General features: G+C 32.7%; 2 protein-coding genes across 2 annotated transcripts; both read right to left on the bottom strand.

The window, feature by feature from the left end:
* Positions 1-4446: 4446 nt before the first annotated feature.
* LOC133315036 (F-box protein At2g32560-like) lies at positions 4447-9096 on the bottom strand. The gene is made up of 5 exons (XM_061516581.1): positions 7596-9096; positions 7375-7454; positions 7015-7193; positions 6636-6710; positions 4447-4941 (listed from the first exon to the last, which is right to left on the bottom strand). The coding sequence occupies exons 1-5, from the start codon at positions 8274-8276 to the stop codon at positions 4754-4756; spliced, it is 1203 nt and encodes a 400-aa protein (XP_061372565.1). The 5' UTR covers positions 8277-9096; the 3' UTR covers positions 4447-4753.
* Positions 9097-17628: 8532 nt separating this feature from the next.
* LOC133315052 (heat stress transcription factor B-4b-like) lies at positions 17629-18745 on the bottom strand. Its single transcript, XM_061516597.1, has 2 exons — positions 18494-18745; positions 17629-18168 (listed from the first exon to the last, which is right to left on the bottom strand). Exons 1-2 carry the CDS (start codon positions 18743-18745, stop codon positions 17629-17631), a joined length of 792 nt encoding a protein of 263 aa, XP_061372581.1.
* Positions 18746-19329: the final 584 nt, after the last annotated feature.

Below are 19329 nucleotides of genomic sequence, written 5' to 3'. Positions count from 1 at the left end.
ATTTGTCTCATTCAATCAATGTTTTCACGCTCATTTGAGATATTTAATCGATTAAATTTAAGTTTTAATTGATTAAATATCTCTCTTAATCGATTAAAGATAGAGATTTAATCGATTAAATCTCGAGTCAACTATTTTTGCCTGTTTTGACCATTTAATCGATTAAATTTCAAGTTAATCGATTAAAGAGGAGCAGAATTATGAATAGTTTTAAATAAGAGAAAAAATAATTATTAATTAATTAATGAAGGGTAAAAAAGTAAAAAAAAAAAAAAAAAAACCAAACAACCAAACTAATTGGCCCAATTTGTTTCCCCTGACCATTACTATTTTGAAAGGTAACTGCCTAAATCTATTCTGAGGTCCTATAATCTCTCGTCTCCAAAGGAATATGCATATGACTTGCTGCTTTTTTTTTTGTCTCCATTGTAATTTGGGGTTCCCCTCTTCCCCTTAGTAGGTAAATCATAAACTTCTATGTTCTAATCCTCTGATGATTGGGTTTGCTGCCAGCAGTTTCTTTGGTTTTTGGTCATTTGGTGCTATAAAAAGAAGGATTAATATTTTTCATGTTATAACTTGGATATAAAAGTGTATGGAACTCATATAGATCCTTGTGAAAAAAAGAGAGAAAAAAAAAATGAATCACACATACGTTTACGTATATATAAAAGATAAAATTATCTCATATAATATGAGAAACTCTAATCCAGTATTTCCAAAAAAAAAAAAAAACTCTAATCCAGAATGATAAAATTGTTGATGTATCATTGTGCAACATTATGCAATGCATCATACTAAAAACATTTTATCACAGGGGAAGAAAAAGCCAATCCAAATTATTGTAGAAGATTTATTGTGAATAACTGAAATTTTGTACTGTGCTATATATGATGCCTATGTTGATTTTTTGCCTATTCGGAAAGATATATATAATTTAATATAAAACGGTTGTTACAGGTTGTCTATACTTACATCATTGTCTAGTACTTATCATTATATCTTATATATTTATAGGGTTTAAATTTTCTTCTACGACAGAAATGCTTTCAACTCTTCTACTGACACTTCAAAGTGTGTGTTTGTTTTTTTTCTTTTTCTTTACAAAGAATGGGCTCTACTGTTTTTTTATCAGCAGGAAAATCAACGGTCTCTCCTATTAAAGGAGAGACATAAAATCCATATTTATATATATAAAATTAGAGTCCACTTTTTTAGGAGTGATTTCATCTTTTAATTTATTCTCCTTTAAAAAATAATACGTGTCATTATTAACTTCTTTTTTTAATTTTAGATTTAGATTCTTCTGAATTAATTATGTATATCTTTTTTATAATTTTAAATATTATTTGAATTAATTATGCATATCTCATTTATTTCTTAAAACTTTTTTTTTAATTTATAAATTTTTATATTATACTTAGTTTTAAAAAATTTCATACAACATATATTTGTTAATTGTATTACAAGTATGTGATGAATAATGAATGTGTGAAAGTGTTTTTCCTTTCTTTATGATAATCCTTTTAGATAGAATTATTTTACGATCATAACCATAGGTCCATTTTTTTAGGAGGGGATATTCATACATCTTCAATTCTTTTTTTTTTTTTTTTTGGTGGACACATCTTCAATTCTTTTACAATGGCCAAGAAATGCAATACAGATATAAATAAGTTGGATATGAAATACTTAAAATACTTAAAAGTTTAAAAGTGCTTCTCCTTTTTGCTGTTTGATTTCTTATCCATTCTTTATTTATTCTTTATTCTTTAGTTTTTTAGTGAGAATGTTTTTTAAATTTTTAAATAAGATTAAATATCATATATAAATTAATTAGTAAGCAAGTACAATAATTAAACCGATTACATTAATTATTTTTAAAAGAAGTGCTACTAACTTGTTTACTAATATCTTTCTTATTGAAAGTCGTAATTAGACACAGAAAACTTTTAACTACTTATTAAATTCTCTCTCTACTCAATTTAATGTGTAAAGCACATTATTAAAATAGTTTAACTTTCTTATTAGTCTCTTCAAATAAAATTCATACTTCTCCTTCCTGGGACAGAATTTAGAATTTGATGCATATGAATTTGCCTCTTTACAATATTCTTGTATGTATTTCTTATAAATTTGAAATACCATGTAGGTTCAATCAAATGCCTGTGATGGTCCTAATAACAAACTAGAATTAATATTAATTTATAAGGATATAAGCCTATTCAAGAGTCAAGACTCCTAAGAAGGGTCAAAGGACAATAGCATCATTATATTTATTTCCTCATGTGGCTTGTGGTTATATACGTATGTCACGGGTAGGAAGGAACCTTGACCAAAGTGGCGTAACCCATATACATTATTAGGTATATAATTGGGGACTATAGTTTTTGCCCATTACTCTCAAAAGTAATCATGCTGGGTGGGATGCTGAATTTCTGATTGTCATCGTTTGGTGTGTTCCGAGATACCCACTAGGGAGAATATCACATGATAAATTATATGCTTGGTACGTAATGCAAATTTGTTATTAAGAAATCACAACAAGACAACAATTGGTTCACGATATTCGGCAAAACATCATGAATTAAGTTGCTTAGCATAAACATTAACTTCCCTGACATTTATGAAATGCCTCATTAATAAGGCCAACATAGAAAGAGACACCACACCAAAAAACTTTGAAGTTTCAAAAGTTCTTTATATATGTAATCCAAATCCCTTTATTTCAGGAACAAAAAGCCATACACTCAAGCTGTTTTTCAAGTTCCCTTTATCCTTATATATGTAATCCAAATTCCTTCATTTCAGGAACAAAAACCCCTACACTCTTAAGTTGTTTTTCAAGCTCCCTTTGTCTTGGCAATGGCTTGTGACATGCCCTTCTTTTACAAGACTTAACCATCCTTTTTAGCCTTATAAGCCCAAGGTTTCTGTGACAATATGATGGATATCTCTTTATCTAACGAGTTTGGCTACATGAGTGCAAGTAGCTGCAGCCAAGAGATGTGCTTCTATAGTGCACCAACTAGTCCTAGAAGACTCAAATTAAGAGCACCTTCTGGTTTTCTAACAGACCCCTCAACACCAAGAACATGTGAGGATGCAAACTCTAATGTGGATGAATTTGAATTTGGAACCAGTCTCCATTTCAACCCTAGTGACTTGGACATTGAGACAAACCAAAAGGATGAAAACCTATTTGATCACCAGCAAGAGCAGAAGCAAAGGGTTTGTGGGGATTTATTGCCCACCATGGCATTTGCTGATGAACTATTCTGTGATGGTAAAGTCCTGCCACTGACACCACCTCTCAAACTTCCTCCAAGGCTACTTCAGAATGGGGATGGCAAGATACTGAGTACCCAAAGCTCAACAGTGACGTCTCCAAGGTCCCCAGGATTGATGCTTAGGCTTCCATTTTCAGGTCATTGTTTGTGGAATGATGACTTTGATCCATTCATGGTGGCTTTGGATAAGGTAAAAGAAGAAAAGAGAAGGAAACCAAAGACAAAAGATGTCCTCAGAAGGACTAGATCCCTTTCCCCATTGAGGGGCTCCAACTACAAGTCTGACAAACATGTGGGACTCTCAGAGTCACATCAACATGAATCACATTGTTGTGACCCAGCTCAGATGATATATGATTCTCAGAAAGAGCCTTTGAAGAGGGCATCAGGAAGAACAAATATGCTGTCTGAGCCCAAAGGGTTGGTGTTTGCAAGAGAGGTGAGACTAGTGAGAATGGGTAATCATGCAACCTTTGAGCCCAAGAGGACCTCAGTTTCCAAACTTGCTGTGGAGACAAAGAAGGATGACAGTAAAAGAGGTGGTTTTGGTTTTTGGACAAGGAATAAGAAGATAGAAAATATAAAGAAGGTTCTCTTTGGGAAAGCAAACATAGGAAAAGCCAGTCCTCAACACAAGTTGGAAGATAAAAAAGAAGCACTGAGGAAGCCACCCTTGCTGAGGAAACTAAACTTGAAATCTGTGACATCAACGCAATCAACCCAATGGGAAAAAGATGAAACAACAAGTGACATGACCAAAATGAGATTGGTAAGTCACAAACCATTGCCAAGACCTTTTTTTCTCTGCTTGGGTTATGAGGGAAGGGACGTGAAGTGATTGAGTCACACCACATCTGGGTAGAGAGTATAAATTAGATTAAATGAAAGATGGAAATTGCTATTTTAGATTCAATGTGTTCAATAGAGTCCTGCTGTCGCTACTTTATCATTTTATCCTTTCCGGTGGAAAGCCTATGATAGCAATGTTTTTTTTACAAAATTGTTTGTTAAAATGTATTCCATTGTCTAGAAATTTTCCCACTAGAATCATTTTCCCTGGCTTAGCCTATATATTTCAAACATAAATCATATCCAAAAGAATAATCAGTTAGCGAAGAGAGAAAGAGAGAGAGTATTCTTTAGGAATTTTGCTATTGATTGCACATAAATAATGAACTACATCTTCCATCCCTTGGTAGGGAAACTGTACAAAGCTTACTAATTTGAGAATATCAGATAGATTCTATATATTGTGAAATGAATACTAGCCATCAGTGCATAAATGAGTAATTTACATTGATTGAGATCACGTGAATAAGCCTCTAAACTTTCACATGAAAAAAATGTGATAATAAAAGGGGGGAAAGTAAACAGGACAGCCTCAATGTTCATTTGGCTGGATGAGAATCCTATACCCCATTCTCTAGTGTTTGACATAAGTCTACGTGGAAAATTTGGTCTGATTAGTCCAAGACTTCAGTTGGCCAAAGGTTTCTCCAAATGGAAATCTCATTCTCACTCTTAATCTTTCTGATTCCCCCATAAAATCCATCAGCTTCATTTCCTTCCTCCCTGTGATCTTTCCTACTGATAGTTGTCCTCCTCCATCGTGAGTCAGGAGTATACTGATTGAACTCTAGCACCACTGTGTCTGCAAGCAAGATATACAGTGTCAAATAAACTATGTTTGAATCCTAACAAACGCATTTTGGGAATGTAAAGATAAGAAAGACTAATGACATGACTCAAAAAGTTGAGCTATCCATCACTATCAATTTATTATTAGTGCTGCCAGTTTTGATGTTGGCAGCATTTATAACTTTCCCATATTTATAGAAAAAAAGCTTTTGATGGTACGACTGCATGTCCATAACATCAGAGGCCAGCTTAAAACTCCATAGAGTACATTCCAAGGGATGAAAAACATAGTTATCAAATGCGGATTGCGGCATGTCGCGGCCAATCCCGAAAAACGCTATAGCGTTATAGCAGATTGCGGTTATGGAAATAATGGAATAGATATATGGCAGAAATAATGACAAAAAGAAATATTTTTTAAAGGCAGAGATAGCAGAAGTGATAGAGAGACACGCGGATAAACTAAAAAACCCTTAAATTTTTTCTATTACACATTTAAATTTAGAACAAAATTGACATTTTGCTTTATGGTCGCAATATGGTCGCAATTTGGCCGCAAATGCGATCGCAATGGCCGCTATTGGGTTCCGGTGCGGTGCGGCGCGGCATAGTTTCTTGCAGAGAGGCACCACAACGCCCATACGGCGCGCGGCTTGCGGTGCTATTGCGGTGCAATTAATTACTATGATGAAAAGATAAGACCATTTTGAAGAACTTGTATAAACACGATAACAAATTGATAAGAACATGTGAAATGTGTAAAAACTGTTACCCTGCTTATACAGAGTGAAGAAGGAATATGACAACAGAGTTTATCACAAAAGAAATTTCCTGTCAGAAAGATAGCAGGCAAAAACAATATGCACTCATGGCCAGGAAGATATGCAAGCTTGATTTTTATTTCTGAGGCACAAATTAGTGTTTTGCATTATTATTCTTCGGTTGTTACTGTCATCTGCGGCGAAGAGAATGTTAAATGAATGTCAAACCAGGTAGCTACGCGAGATTATGAATCATTCTGGTCATAACTACTAGTAGCAGAAAAATGGAAGTAGACTTTCGAAGCTTATAATGACCATGGTATCCCCTCATTACATAGCAAAAAGAAAACACAGCCTATAGGAGAAATTGAAGTTTTTTTTTTTTAACATAGTTGGCTATAAATGTATCCACTGAGACACTAGTTATCAAAGTGTTGGTGGAATTGTGACATGCGGACCACGATATGTCTAGGGGACCAATAATCATATAGCATAACTGGTGGTCCAAGTTTTGGTATAATATCAGGGAAGGAACCTACTCCGTATTGTGGTCTGGTCTGTCAAAGTGAACTTCACATTTATGTAATTTTTTTCACTTCATAGCCTCCACAATGCACAATATAATAATAGTAAATTATAAAACTAAATAATATTTAATCCATAACACAGTAGACTTTAACCTTCACTCCATTCCTCAGTTTTTAAAATTCCGGAGCATTATCTTTTTTTTCTCTCCTCTCCATTTTAGCATCTTTTCACACTATATTCAGTTGAGCCTAAGAAAACAGAATTCATCTGTGGATCATACAGTAATTTTTTCAACCAGAACATAGTTCAACTCTATGGGAGGAACAGAACATGGATTAAATGAATGATAATAACTAGAGCCAAGAAAAGATAATGAATGATAAACACAGTCATTCAAAAGGAAAATGCATCAACTCACCACTATTGTGACAGCGGCAGTAATTTTCATTCCCATCGCATGGCTCCAAGTGGCCTACAACACCATACCACCAACCTGCCATAAAGGTGCATATGGTCATGCTACTATCAGGATCTTATCACAACAAGGGTATATGTAAATGGAAATGCATAATTAAGATTGGATAAGTAATCATTATCATCAAAGACTCAATTGGATCCCACTGCCCCCCTTTCTATTTACTCTTCCAAGATATAAAGGTGGTCCTGCAGTTCTGTAGCCATCTTAGCTATTCCTTTTCTGCCCATACCCATTCTTGATTTAAGTTTGTAAAAATAGACCTTTTACCAGCCAAAGCAAATAGTAAAAGTATGAGAACATGTTGAATAAAGGAACAAACCATAAGGAAATTCTTTGTTTCTCCTCCACTGAATCTCTATGTGATCACCCGGATGCAAATCATATAGACAATCAGAGATATGAAGATCATGTGGAGGAGTATCAACAGGAGGTGCTCTTAGCCTATCCCATTGGATGCCATGCTCTGTTGCAACTGGCCTTCTTCCATGGGGTGGATACCTGTAAATTGTAATAGACCACTAATTAGTAATTAAGCCACCAGATCAAAATTTCTCTTCCTTTTAGTCCTCTATTTTCCATATTGAAACTCTTCAAAAAAAAATTTCTTTTTTTTTTTTTTTATGACCGATGGGAACATACATATAGAAGCATATGATCACCAAGATTCATGCCCTATTACCTGGCTTGGAATGTGTCAGTGCGTGGATCATAGCTAAGCTCAGCATCATAGCATGATAACATAAATCCAACATGGCCATTCTGCACCACCAACAGCAAAAACGCAACTAATGAGAAAACAGAATCTTTTACACACTAATTTGTTTCACTTTTGAGGGTAGCGTGTTAGAATATAAGTTTTCAATAGAGAAAGCACAAAGGGGTTCATAGATACCATAATACCTCACGGTTATAGACCTGAGCAGGAAACCAGAAGTTGCCAGTTTCAAGAGCAAGATAACATGACATGAAGGAATCAGCAGGCAAATAATTCCTTTGCTTTGCGCTATTATTTGCATCAACCTTCATTCTCATCCATGAAAAAGGCCAACGAAGGGATACAAACCTAAACAAGCTCCTTTGCTTGCCATGTCTAAGATTGCCAACATTATTGCTTTTGGAAGCAACATGCCATTTCCACTCCCTGTAAGCAACTGAACCAATAACTCTACCCCATTTCTGTTTCATGTGCCTCTCCCAAAGGTGATCACTCACACATCTCTCCCTCAAGGAACGGCAAACCCCAGCCATTTGACAAAGTGAAGCAGGAGGGAGCTTTTCAAGAATGCATTCCAATGCCAGCTCTGGCAAGTCCAACACTGACATGTCTTGTGTGTCCTCAATGTTCTCTACTTTTGAAGTAAGATTCTTCTTCACAAGAGACATTCCTGTGGGAATTTGACAAAGAAAACCAAGCCAAAGGCGATTCCTAAACAACTTGGAGATGGATTTTACAGACAACTCTTTGCAAAACAAAAGGGAGATCAACCTGGCCTCACTTGCCCATGATGGGAGTGGTTTGAGAATGAGGAGAGGCTTTAAAAACAGCAAGAAGGAGATACAGGTGATAAAGTAAAGTAGCATTAGTAGATTGGGATGTCTTTCAAGGATCAAGTTTTGAGTTTGGGGGTATGTGAAAGAGCCTTAAAGCCAATTCTTGAACATCAATGGTTTATTTGACACAATTGACACACCCTCTCCCCCAACACCAGAGCAATTTGGAACCTTCAAAACACCTTTTAAAGATGGGTTTTTTTTTTTTTTATGGTTTGATGAAAGCCCACCAAAACCCAATGGTGGGCCTCCTAGACCAAAGCTAGATCAGAATAAATTAGGTGGACAAAACCACACGAATGAACTTGGGAAATTGCCTTGAACCACTGTTATGGATATTGTTGGATGACAAACAAAGCTTATGTAGTAGCTTAACACCGATTCTCTCTCCTATTGCCTTTCAATAAAGACACAACACAACCGTACAAACAACCTAAACAGCTGTCATTCAATGCAGAATGAACCTGTAGAAATGGTCCTTAGGGGGAGATGAACCCAGCAAAGTAATGCAAGTGGGGGCCCCAAGATCTGATATCAGGTTTTATAACACCTGGAAATGGAATTGGCAATGAAAAAGATATAGCAGTTGAAGATGAATCTATATAAAAATATGAAGATAAGTGAAAACAAAAAAATCCTGTGGAAATAATGTGTGTCTAGCTAGAATAGAATAGATCTATAGCTAGTTGAAACTGAAACAGTTTAGGCCCACCCCAACACCTCAAGATCTACAAAAACAATGGAAACAAGCTAAAGGACAATCCTTGGTTGGGGTGGTGCACAAGATTAAAAGAGATTGATGAAGAAGTATGATGAATGTGAAAGGGTAGGTGGGTCCTCCCTTCACTCCAACAAATTCCTCACCACACCTCAATTATTATCCTCTTCTCTGATAATCACAGAATTATTCTCTCTTTTCTTTTTCTTCTTCCTCTTGAAGTTGTTCTATCAATGTGTGGAGCAATATAGCAAATAATTGGTGGACAATGAATAGAAAAGACAGTGCTATTTATGCAAAAAATGAATGGGAGGCTGAGGTTATATTATATATTTGTGGATATCAAACAAATATCCATGTCAACACTTTATGATCCAACCATCCAACTCCAAGGATTGATTCCCATAAAATAGTATTGATAAATTAAATAATTAAATCATAAATTTCAAATTATTTATTTAAGTTTTTTTTTTTCTCTATGAATAATATTTTATCTCTCTAGAAAATCATGTAACAAGTTCAAGTTGGAGGGAAATCCGTCTGACCAGAAAAGGCAACAACGTTGGATAACGTATATAGGACAAGATTCGTTAATATTAAATTTGGAGATTAGAAGTAAGGGTTCTGATCGCCTGCATGTGCATCTACTGAACCATCTTTTTTCTTTTTTGAGTAAACACCATTTTTAGTCTCTGACAATAAAAAAAGATCAAATTGGTCTCTAAAAGTATGTAAAAAGGGTCACGTTAGCGACGGAGGAGTTGACATAAGGACTAAAGTGGTCCTTTTTTCATAATTTTAAGGACCAATTTGATCATTTTTTTATTGTCAGGGACTAAAACGAATTTCGTAGATATTGCCAGGAACCAAAAATAGTGTTTACTCTTCCTTTTTTATCTATACACGAATTAAAAAAATTATTAAATAGTTTTCATCTTAAGTAAAAATAAGTATATTTATTTATATTTTTATTAAAAAAAACAGATAAAAAGAAATAGAGAGAGTAATTTTTTTTTAATATAACCTGAAAGTTATCCTCATTCAACCTCCTTCGATTACCTGATCCTCATGTTACGGCGCAAATAGGCTAGCCGCAAATACAGAGAGTAATTTAGTTACCATTGTGTTTGCTTTACAAGAAATTGTAAACATACATCAGAATGGTTTTCCTTTTAGGCCTAACTAGATTCCAGTTCTTAATTACAATTAGCATTTAGATTCACATCATTTCTTAATTACAATTATTGATGGAATAATTTATGGAGCTATTATTTTATAATATAGAGCCTAGTTAAATTAGTGTTATTTACTGTTATACATATTTAAACCTGATAAAAAAAGATTATCTTAATTAAACAAACATATATAACATAACTCACATGAATTATGACTTAACTCGTTTCTCGTTTTTATTAATCCCAATAATTATAAACATTCTAATACCTGCCGACATAAATATGAAGAAAATCACCCTACACATTGTATAACAATAACTTAAGAGATATGCATTCACATGTATATTATAAAGATTTTATTTTTTTCATGTTGCATGAGACAACACATAAAAAAATAAATAGAATTCACTAAAAAAGAGAAGAAAAAATAAAAAAAGTGAACCACACTCATTTTTTTGTGTATTGTATAAGACAATTTGTGTCATGCAACTTAAAATAAAAAAAATCCATGTTACAAAGGCCCTAGTGCACTCAAAATTGTATATGCTGATCAACGTCTAGTTTTGTCCAATTATTCACAAAGTGTGCAATCTACTAGACGCGTAGAGAACACGATCGAATGATAGTGCAACATGAGTAACAAAGAAAAGAAAAAGTGCCCTGAGGTTAAGAATTGGACGGTGCAAATAGCAGATCCACCAATAGCTCCACAACAGTCCAGGGTCTTTTAACGTGAATTTGCGTGTTACTCCCATCTTCACTTTCTATTTCTCAAGTTACAAACAAATATATCCATAGTCAATAACATAATTAATTCACATGTTTTATACACACAAATTTTTCTTTAAAAAAAGTACTAATAGTTTATGAGTTTAAAATTTCTCATATTAGAGGACATCTATAATTTTTTCTTCTTTTTTTTTCACATGACTCCATATAATTTTCACATATTTTTATGAGTAGGTTATATTTACAAATTTTTTTGTTTACAAACTAAACTATGTTCTCTCGGGAGAACACTCATTACATTGTGTTCTCCCGGAAGAACATAGTGTAATTTGTAAAAATTTTCAAAAAAAATTTATAAACGGATCCTTCCACTTGTGTATACATATTAAATTGTTTTTAATATATGTAAGATATTAAATTATTGCCCCCTCACTGTCAAAGTGTGGTGATATTGATTTAGTGAAAGATGTAATGGGTGGTCCATCACCTCACCATATCCCATAAGGAATCGCTTGCTTGAGTTGTCATCCTTCTTAATTGCTTCATATTCTTTACAGAGACCAATGCATTATGCAGCTTCTTACACTGCCCAACATACCATCAATATCATGCAACCTACTTGCCTTTGCGCTGAAAACGACACCCATCTAGCTAGCTACAACTTGGCCTCATAAAATACAATGAGACATTATATTAAACTACCTCTTGTTAATTAGTTTTATTTTATTTTATTTTTTTAATTTTAAAATGTATTTCGTATCTACAATCATAAGGGGCGTTTGGTTCAGGAAATTTTTTTGGAATAGTAAGGAAATGAAATAGATAAAGAAATGATTAGAAAGATAGATAAAGTGAAATAGGTAGAAAAATATAAAAAAAAGTTGTTTGGTGAGAAAAAACTTTACTGAAAAAATTAGGTAACTTTATGAAATCAACAGTGCATTAAAAGTCAGATAATCGGTTTTCCAAAAAATCTCACCTTCAAATTGGGTTTCTAAACAGTGCGAATATCTATGTTTCTCATAAATCCAGACAAATTGGATAGATGGATTTTTGGTGAAAAATATTGAAACAAACATGGTATTTCTAAAAGCCATACTTGAGAAAGATAGATATCCGCTGAAAAGCTCCCAACCAAACACCACATAAGAGACATATATAAGTCATGACTGAATATAGTTTATGTTTTCAGTTTCAGTTGAATTGGTTAAAGCCAGAAAATAAAATAAAAAATAGAAAGATATAATGTTTATGAAACTCTTGTCAATCAGTTTTTACAAGTGACGAAAAAGGTAGTTTTAACTATATTGTAATCATATGGTTATTTTAAAATAATATTATACATCATAAAATAAATTGTAACATCATTTTTATGTTTTATTAAATTAAATTATAAATACATACTAGTTCCATTAATTTTTTTACCTAAATAAAATGTTCCTTTTACCCATATTCTTGAAGTGTCAATCGTCAAGAGTGTATTTAAGAACAAGAGAAGAGAAAAGCAGAGATTGTCCTGAATTGATCTAATTTCAAAGATATTGCAAATCTATTAATTATATTTAAATTTTTAATTATTTAATTATAATTAGTTTTATTTTATTATTTATACGATATAATTTTAATTATAATTATATCATTAATTCTTGATATGAGAGATGTGCTGACGTACATATATGATTTATTTTCCAGGCTCAAATAATATGGTTGTTATATAGAATAACAAATCGATATCATTGTCAAAAAGACCACAACACCCCATTATTAAACAATGTATAATTATTAAGCACTTAGCTAGACGTAGGTGGTATAGGCATAGCCATAGCCATGAATCATGATTTTAAGCATGATTCGCTATGTTTTGGGTCCATGGTGGAGATCATACAGCATCTTACCAATTTTATTTACTCTTTATTTTTTATTTTGAATTTATTAAATAATAATTCTTTTAGCTTTGAAAATTTGATGATTTCTGGACCCTTCTTTATCTTTCAATACCTTCTAGAATCGAGAGTTGAGAGTTGAGACACATCCTACAAAAGTCTCCAGATTTTGAATTTCATTTATTTATTTTCATTGTAGGTACATTCATATTAAAAAAAAAAAATTGGGACTTAAATAAAATAACAAAAAAAAATATGGGTTAAAATAGAAAAAAATTCCTTTTTTAATAAAAAAATATCCAATTCGATACTCCTGTCGTATTAAAGAAATTTCCTCCTTTTCATTCTATTTACTTGTTTCTCCATGAACACATACAGTGATACAGCTCAATTTACCCACTGAAATTTAACCTTTAAATGTTTATTTTTTCAATCATTCAAAATGCTTTTAAACTGACTCAAGGTTTTCCTTTACTAAAGTTTGATATGTTTCTTAAGAGTGTGACTCGCTCAACATTATATTTAAGTGGAATATGTTTTTTATATTGCACTAAATAAATTATCTCATATAATATAAAAAAAGAAGTAGGTGAGATTTACTAAGAAAAAGAAAGAGAAAAAAAAAGATCTCATCTATTTTTTTTTTGTATCGATTTTTTAATGTAACATGAAAAATATATTTTTATATATTTAATTCTTTTTTATTTTTCACTTAAGACTGGTTACTAATAAAAAAAGAATTCTACAAACACATCAGCTATTTTTATTTGTCAATCTCTTATCCATCATATCACGGTATCAAGAGTATGAAATATCTGAAAGGGCCTTTGGCAATTTGTCAATTTTTTTTTTTTTTTCTGAGTAGAGACTCAAGGATATCCTCACCCTGAAATAAATTAAAATTACAAAAACACAATGATTTCTACCCCAAAGCTACGTCGTATTGGACTTACTGCAGATAACTTATTTGCAGTAACTACAGAAAAAACGAATCCATTTTTATATGGCCAAAAGAAAAGTGGAGATGCAATTCTTGCATAAACAAATTCGCGTACACACATATATATATATATGGGAAAATGTTTGTTCTTTTAAAGAATATAATTTTGTGTTATTTTTTATCCTAACTGTTGATTTCCATCGATCAACGGTTAGGATTTATTGAGTTTTATTATGAATTACTAATAAATTAATAAGTTTGACCCAATAAATCCTAACCGTTGATTGACGGAAATCAATGGTTAGAATCTAAAATGACACAAAGTTATATCCTTTAAAAGGACAAATATTTTTCCATACATATATATTATATATATATATATATATGAGAAAAAAATTTCTCAAACAACTTGAGATATATTTATCTCTGTTTACTCAAAAATTACGTCGTTTTGCTTATTTATTTCCTTATATTAATTTATTCACCTTTGAATAATTATGATTTCTTTTTTTCTCTCTCTTCCTTTATTATCATTGATTCATCTTTGTATGGTTATGATTTAGTAGCTGGAGATAAAATTATCTCAAGGAACTTGAGAAATGATAAGCCAAATATATAATAAAATATTTCTTCTATTGCGGGAGAAGTGTTTTCTTATGCCGTTGAGAATTCAAATTTTGAACTTGACTTCTTTTTTATTTTTATAAAAAATGTGAAGCCCACCATGATCATGTGTCTGCTGGAAGTTCCCTTCTTCTCCTGCACCAAGGATAGGTACATTGCCCATATTATAATAAAGGAAAAATGTGTGTCCTTTTAAGGAACACAAATTTAAGTCCTTTTAAAAGAGACATATACACAAAGAAGTATAAGTCTCACTGAAAAAAAATAAAGAAATGGGTCTCATCTCTGTGTCTATTTCTTTTTTAAAAAAATTTAAATTTATATCCTTTAAAAAGAACATATATTTTTTCCTTATAATAATGATAACTAGTATTTGTTAGCAAACTCATGTGACTATGCATGTCACGAAGATATTAGTTATTTATTCATCGGTATCCTACTAATCCTTAAACTATATGTTAGTAAAAGCCTATAGTAATAATAGGATTCTTCCTAACAAGTGCTCTTAATCCTTTAACTAGTAAATTACAGGCCCTTTTTTTATGGTTCTTTCTTTGACTTGGATTTTTTGTTTTTTGTGCTGATAGTAGTGCTTAGCACTATTAATTTGGATAACGTTTGTACTGCAATGGGGAATTAAAAGGGAGGAGTTGGTACAAAGTTGTACTCAAGCTAGCTAGTAGTTTACCACATTCAGTTAGAGTCAAGTAAGTACCGAGATTGTATTATTAATTTAGGGAATTCCAAAAATGTCAAACACTGGTCACTTTATTCTGTTTCCTTCATCTTTGTTTGTGATAAAAGCAATTCAGTTTCTGTCCTATGAATGTGGTCAACAATTGGGGTTGGAGAAAAGCCTTTTATCTGTTGAAATTCAATGGTGGATGAGGCTAAAGGAAGCCCCACCTCACCTGTTTGCACAAAGAGGAGTCCTCCAAGATTGAGATATATTGAAAAAAGGAACATTTTCTTTGGTCTGTGAAGTGGGCAACGTGGCTCAAGGAAAGCATTATGGGAAAAAAAGGCCCCAACAATGGGCGATCACTTAGCAGAATAGGGAATGAATTTTACTACAAAAGTGGTTCCCTTGGGATAGGATATGTTTCACATTTTTTGTGATATTCTTTAAAGTTAAGGCATTGAGTGGATTGTGATATTACTAATAATAATATTTGGATTCAATCTTTCATCAGCCAATGGCCATTTATATGAAGGACAAGTATTGGGTTGGTGGTGTTGCCATTTGAGCATCATGACATTTGCAAGTGAAATCCGGGAATCTTATCCAAATGCATATGCATGGTTAGACACAAATGGCCAATTTAATTCTTCGCAGTGTCACTAATTAAACATAAGTCGGCACATCCTATTTTCGAGGAACTTATTGTTTCTTTCTTGTGTTTTTTTTTTTTTTTCCCTCTCCATGGGTTATGGAGCATGAAATTGAAATTGAAAGTATATGATTTAAGTATATCCTCTTAGGTTACTTTGATATTTCCACTAATGCATACAATCTTTTGGTGCTTGTCCCCTAAAGTTTGAACATTTCATCCATCAAGCCCCACTAACTTTAAAGTCCCCTACCCCACCTATTTTGTCCATACAAAATTCTCTCTCTCTCTCTCTCTGTGAATGTGAAGTGTATGTGAGCCAGATGCTAAAACAGTCAACTTCATTCCTAAATTATCATTATTGGCTCTTTTGGTTGGTCCTTGTGATTTTAAATGAGCCTCCAATTGACTACTGAAATCCAGGCCTATTAAGGCCCAATGCTTCTGCCCTATAAAAATCAGTAATAATAGGAGGATGAGTTGGGTTGAAATTGGGCTTGAAGGATGAGTTTGGTTCCGCTGGCTTTATCAGGCTGAGTCCATAGGAGTTTTGAAGAAAAAGAAAAAGAAAACATGATGTGTTTTTGCCCAATTACAACCTCTCATGTTGTCTTGTATTGATAAATTTTTGATATTATTGTTATACTTAAGTGAATACAATATTTTTTTATTTTTGTAAAAAAGTGCAATGTGGCGGAAAAAAAAAATTAAAAGTGTTAGAAGATTTTTTCAAAAGTGAAAAAATGTTGTATCCACTTAGGTATAACAGTGATACCAAAGATTTATCTGATCGATGGATCCTCTCATTAAAATTTTCTATGATTTAATGGTGTAAAAAATTTGTGTTTATTTATCTCTTCTTGGACATTAAATAAGTGGGATATAGTTAATATTAACGAAGATTGTGAAATTTTAACATATAATTATTATTTTATTTTTTATTTTGTGTGTGTGTCATATGTCAACCTCTTCTAATTTTCTTTTCTATATACATAATGATTAGCTTGCCTGATGAATGATGATGGTTCTTTTGAGGAATGAAATGCATATTACTTGAACTGAAAACTACTAGCAATGCCAAGCCAAACTCACTTTCAGTATAATTATATATAAAGATTCTAGTTAGTCATAGAAAACACTACTTGTGGATTGTTCGGGAAATTATGAAAATGTGTTACAAGAAGCACTACTTTTGAGATCTTGAGAAGGCCCTCTATAGTTTGGAATGGTGGAAAGAATAATTGCCTCCATTAAGATTCTAAGATACAGATGCATCAAGTTTTGCTTTGGAGTTTGCTTCGTGGGTTCAATAATGTCTTTTCTTCAGAAGAGCGTACTTTGAAATCAACATTCAAGTATTGGCAGGAATAGTTGTCATCTTGCTTTGGTTCCTTTCTTTGTGATAAAATAACTACATACATATATCTCTTGTAGGGGGAAAATATAGAGAAAAACTCCCATTAATATTAGTAGGTTTAATATTTCTTACGTTATAGGAGATAAATTTATTTTCTACACATATATAAAAATATATAGAGCTTATATTTATTTTTTTGCTCTCTCTTCTTCTCACATAGTCTCATATAGACTTCATCCATTTTTTTATTTATGTATAAGAGATAAAATTATTTCCAATGAGAAACATTAATCCTTGATATTAATTATTTCAAGGGTAAAGAGAAATATCTAGAAAAATATAACAGGGAGCCTCTTTATTATACCGCATTCATAGTAGATTCACCAAAAAATAAGCACATATATTTGGAAAAAAAATAAAAGAAAAAAATATAGGGCAAAGATATAATATATGTTTTGGTGCACAAGAAAGGAATATAATTTTGATATCCCATTTATGGCTCCACTCGTCAAAACCTAAACTAATTAGAAGGGTGATTAACAGACAAAAAATAATGTAGATTTTCTTGTAATTTTACATGCTTATGGATTCTACTAGTCCATGTGCAAGTACATCTCTCACTGAATTATTCTTGTTGATCTGGATGTAATCTCTTTTTGCCACAAAGAGGAACCCCAAAAAGCTTCAGAGTACTATTAGACTCCTCATAAGAAGTTATCAAAGACTTCTCCATAATACAACTCTTAGCTGGTCTAATAACATTTGGTGCTTGAGGTGATGAATCCAATTCTACAAGCTTCAGGATAGCACTGCTGTTTCTTTGTTCAAAGGAAGCAGGGTTTACATGGTTTTGGATGAAATATATAATGTCATTGTACAGATTCTTCATGTGAGTGAGTTCTGATAAGAGCATGAAGTTCTTTCTCCTTAGTCTTTGATTATCCTCAGAAAGTGCTGTTAATATATCTGTGCCTGATTTTGGAGATGGTGATGGGGTATCAATCCAACAGAGACTTTCATCTGGCTGAAGATGTTGTTGTTGTTGATCATGGTAATGTTGCTGAGGGGTTTTTCTCCTTTGGATTTCACATAAAAGGTGCTGAGCTCCTTTTCTGAAGTATTCATTTGCAAACTCCCACCTATCAGCAACTACCTTCTTGAAACCCTGCAAGAAGAAGAAAAGTATATATGCTGTTTTACTAACACAGTCAATCATGAAGCTTCTGTAGCAAATATATAATGAACTGTAAATGAAATCAGATAGGTAGGTAGGTAATCATAAGTTAGCCTAATGTTTCAAATTCTTTTCAGTTAGTAATATGATTAGGTCAATTTGTCAAGTTGTGCAGATGGAAAAATGTAAGTCAATGAGATGAAAAATTGTTTTACACGAATCTTAATCATAGTCATTTATGCTTTTCACTCTGAAGATAGTACAAAAACAATAATGAAGGTAGAGAAAAAAGAAGTTAGAACATATGGATTCTCACATAGGTATTTAGCTGCCTAACAAAGCTTGAGAAGTTGTTGTGCTTGAAATAGTTTGGAAGAAGATCTCTAGCAAATTCAGGGGGCCTCCACACAATAAATGTAGTTTCATCATCACTCCAAGACACAATGTGGTTAGTGCGAGGATCATCAACAAGCTGGTATGTCTTTGTTAAGAATGGAGCAGGCACTGGCTTCTGAGACTCCATAGTGAACACTATATTATCTTCACACTTATCTAGTGTGAAAGCCATCACTGAACCAAAGAGTGTTACTTCTTTATGTTCTGTTACTCTCCTCTTTCATTCACCTTTACACAAGCAAGTTTAAAAAGAACCCCTCACTCTCTCTCTCTCTCTCTCTCATATTATAATTTTACAACTTTATGAAACAGAAACATATGACATATCACTTAAATAACTACTTCTTTGCCCCTCCCCCTATATGGTTCTTTGTTGTTTACTAACTTTAAGAAGCATAAGACCATGTCAGTAAAAACAATGAGTTTTTCTAGGATAACTATAATAGATCCAATGAACAATTAATTAGCTATTGATTGTTCTCTCCTTTGCAGTGGTGGTGGGTTGATGCCTCTTGAAAGATGAGCTACTTTCTATTTATATTTTGGAGAGAAAAACAGTGGGACATATTTTTATATAGGATACTCCAAATTTTGTTGCTGTACAGCACCCATGGATGTAATCACTGTTTTGTCCCTACTCAATCCTTTGTTGTTCTTGGCAGCAAAATGGGTATACTAGCTAGCAACTTAATTTCTTTCATGGCAGTTCAGAAGAAGGTGGAGGGTGTTTATTAATCAAAACTTTAAGGTATGAAG

This window comes from Gastrolobium bilobum, unplaced genomic scaffold (assembly GCF_033153095.1).
Source record: "Gastrolobium bilobum isolate Gb01-03AN ecotype WA unplaced genomic scaffold, APGP_CSIRO_Gbil_v1 utg9008, whole genome shotgun sequence".
In the NCBI taxonomy this organism is placed as follows: Eukaryota; Viridiplantae; Streptophyta; class Magnoliopsida; order Fabales; family Fabaceae; genus Gastrolobium; species Gastrolobium bilobum.
Note: the sequence above shows the minus strand (reverse complement) of the source record. Positions and strands in the feature narration are given on the sequence as shown.

Coding starts and splice junctions, on each gene's coding strand:
- LOC133315036 (XM_061516581.1), bottom strand. CDS start 8,276: ATGCTACTTTACTTTATCACCTGTATCTCCTTCTTGCTGTTTTTAAAG. Junction 7,455..7,595: donor CTCAGGTCTATAACCGTGAG/GTATTATGGTAT, acceptor TTGGTGGTGCAG/AATGGCCATGTTGGATTTAT. Junction 4,942..6,635: donor CTGCCGCTGTCACAATAGTG/GTGAGTTGATGC, acceptor TCTTGCTTGCAG/ACACAGTGGTGCTAGAGTTC.
- LOC133315052 (XM_061516597.1), bottom strand. CDS start 18,745: ATGGCTTTCACACTAGATAAGTGTGAAGATAATATAGTGTTCACTATG. Junction 18,169..18,493: donor TTAGGCAGCTAAATACCTAT/GTGAGAATCCAT, acceptor TTCTTCTTGCAG/GGTTTCAAGAAGGTAGTTGC.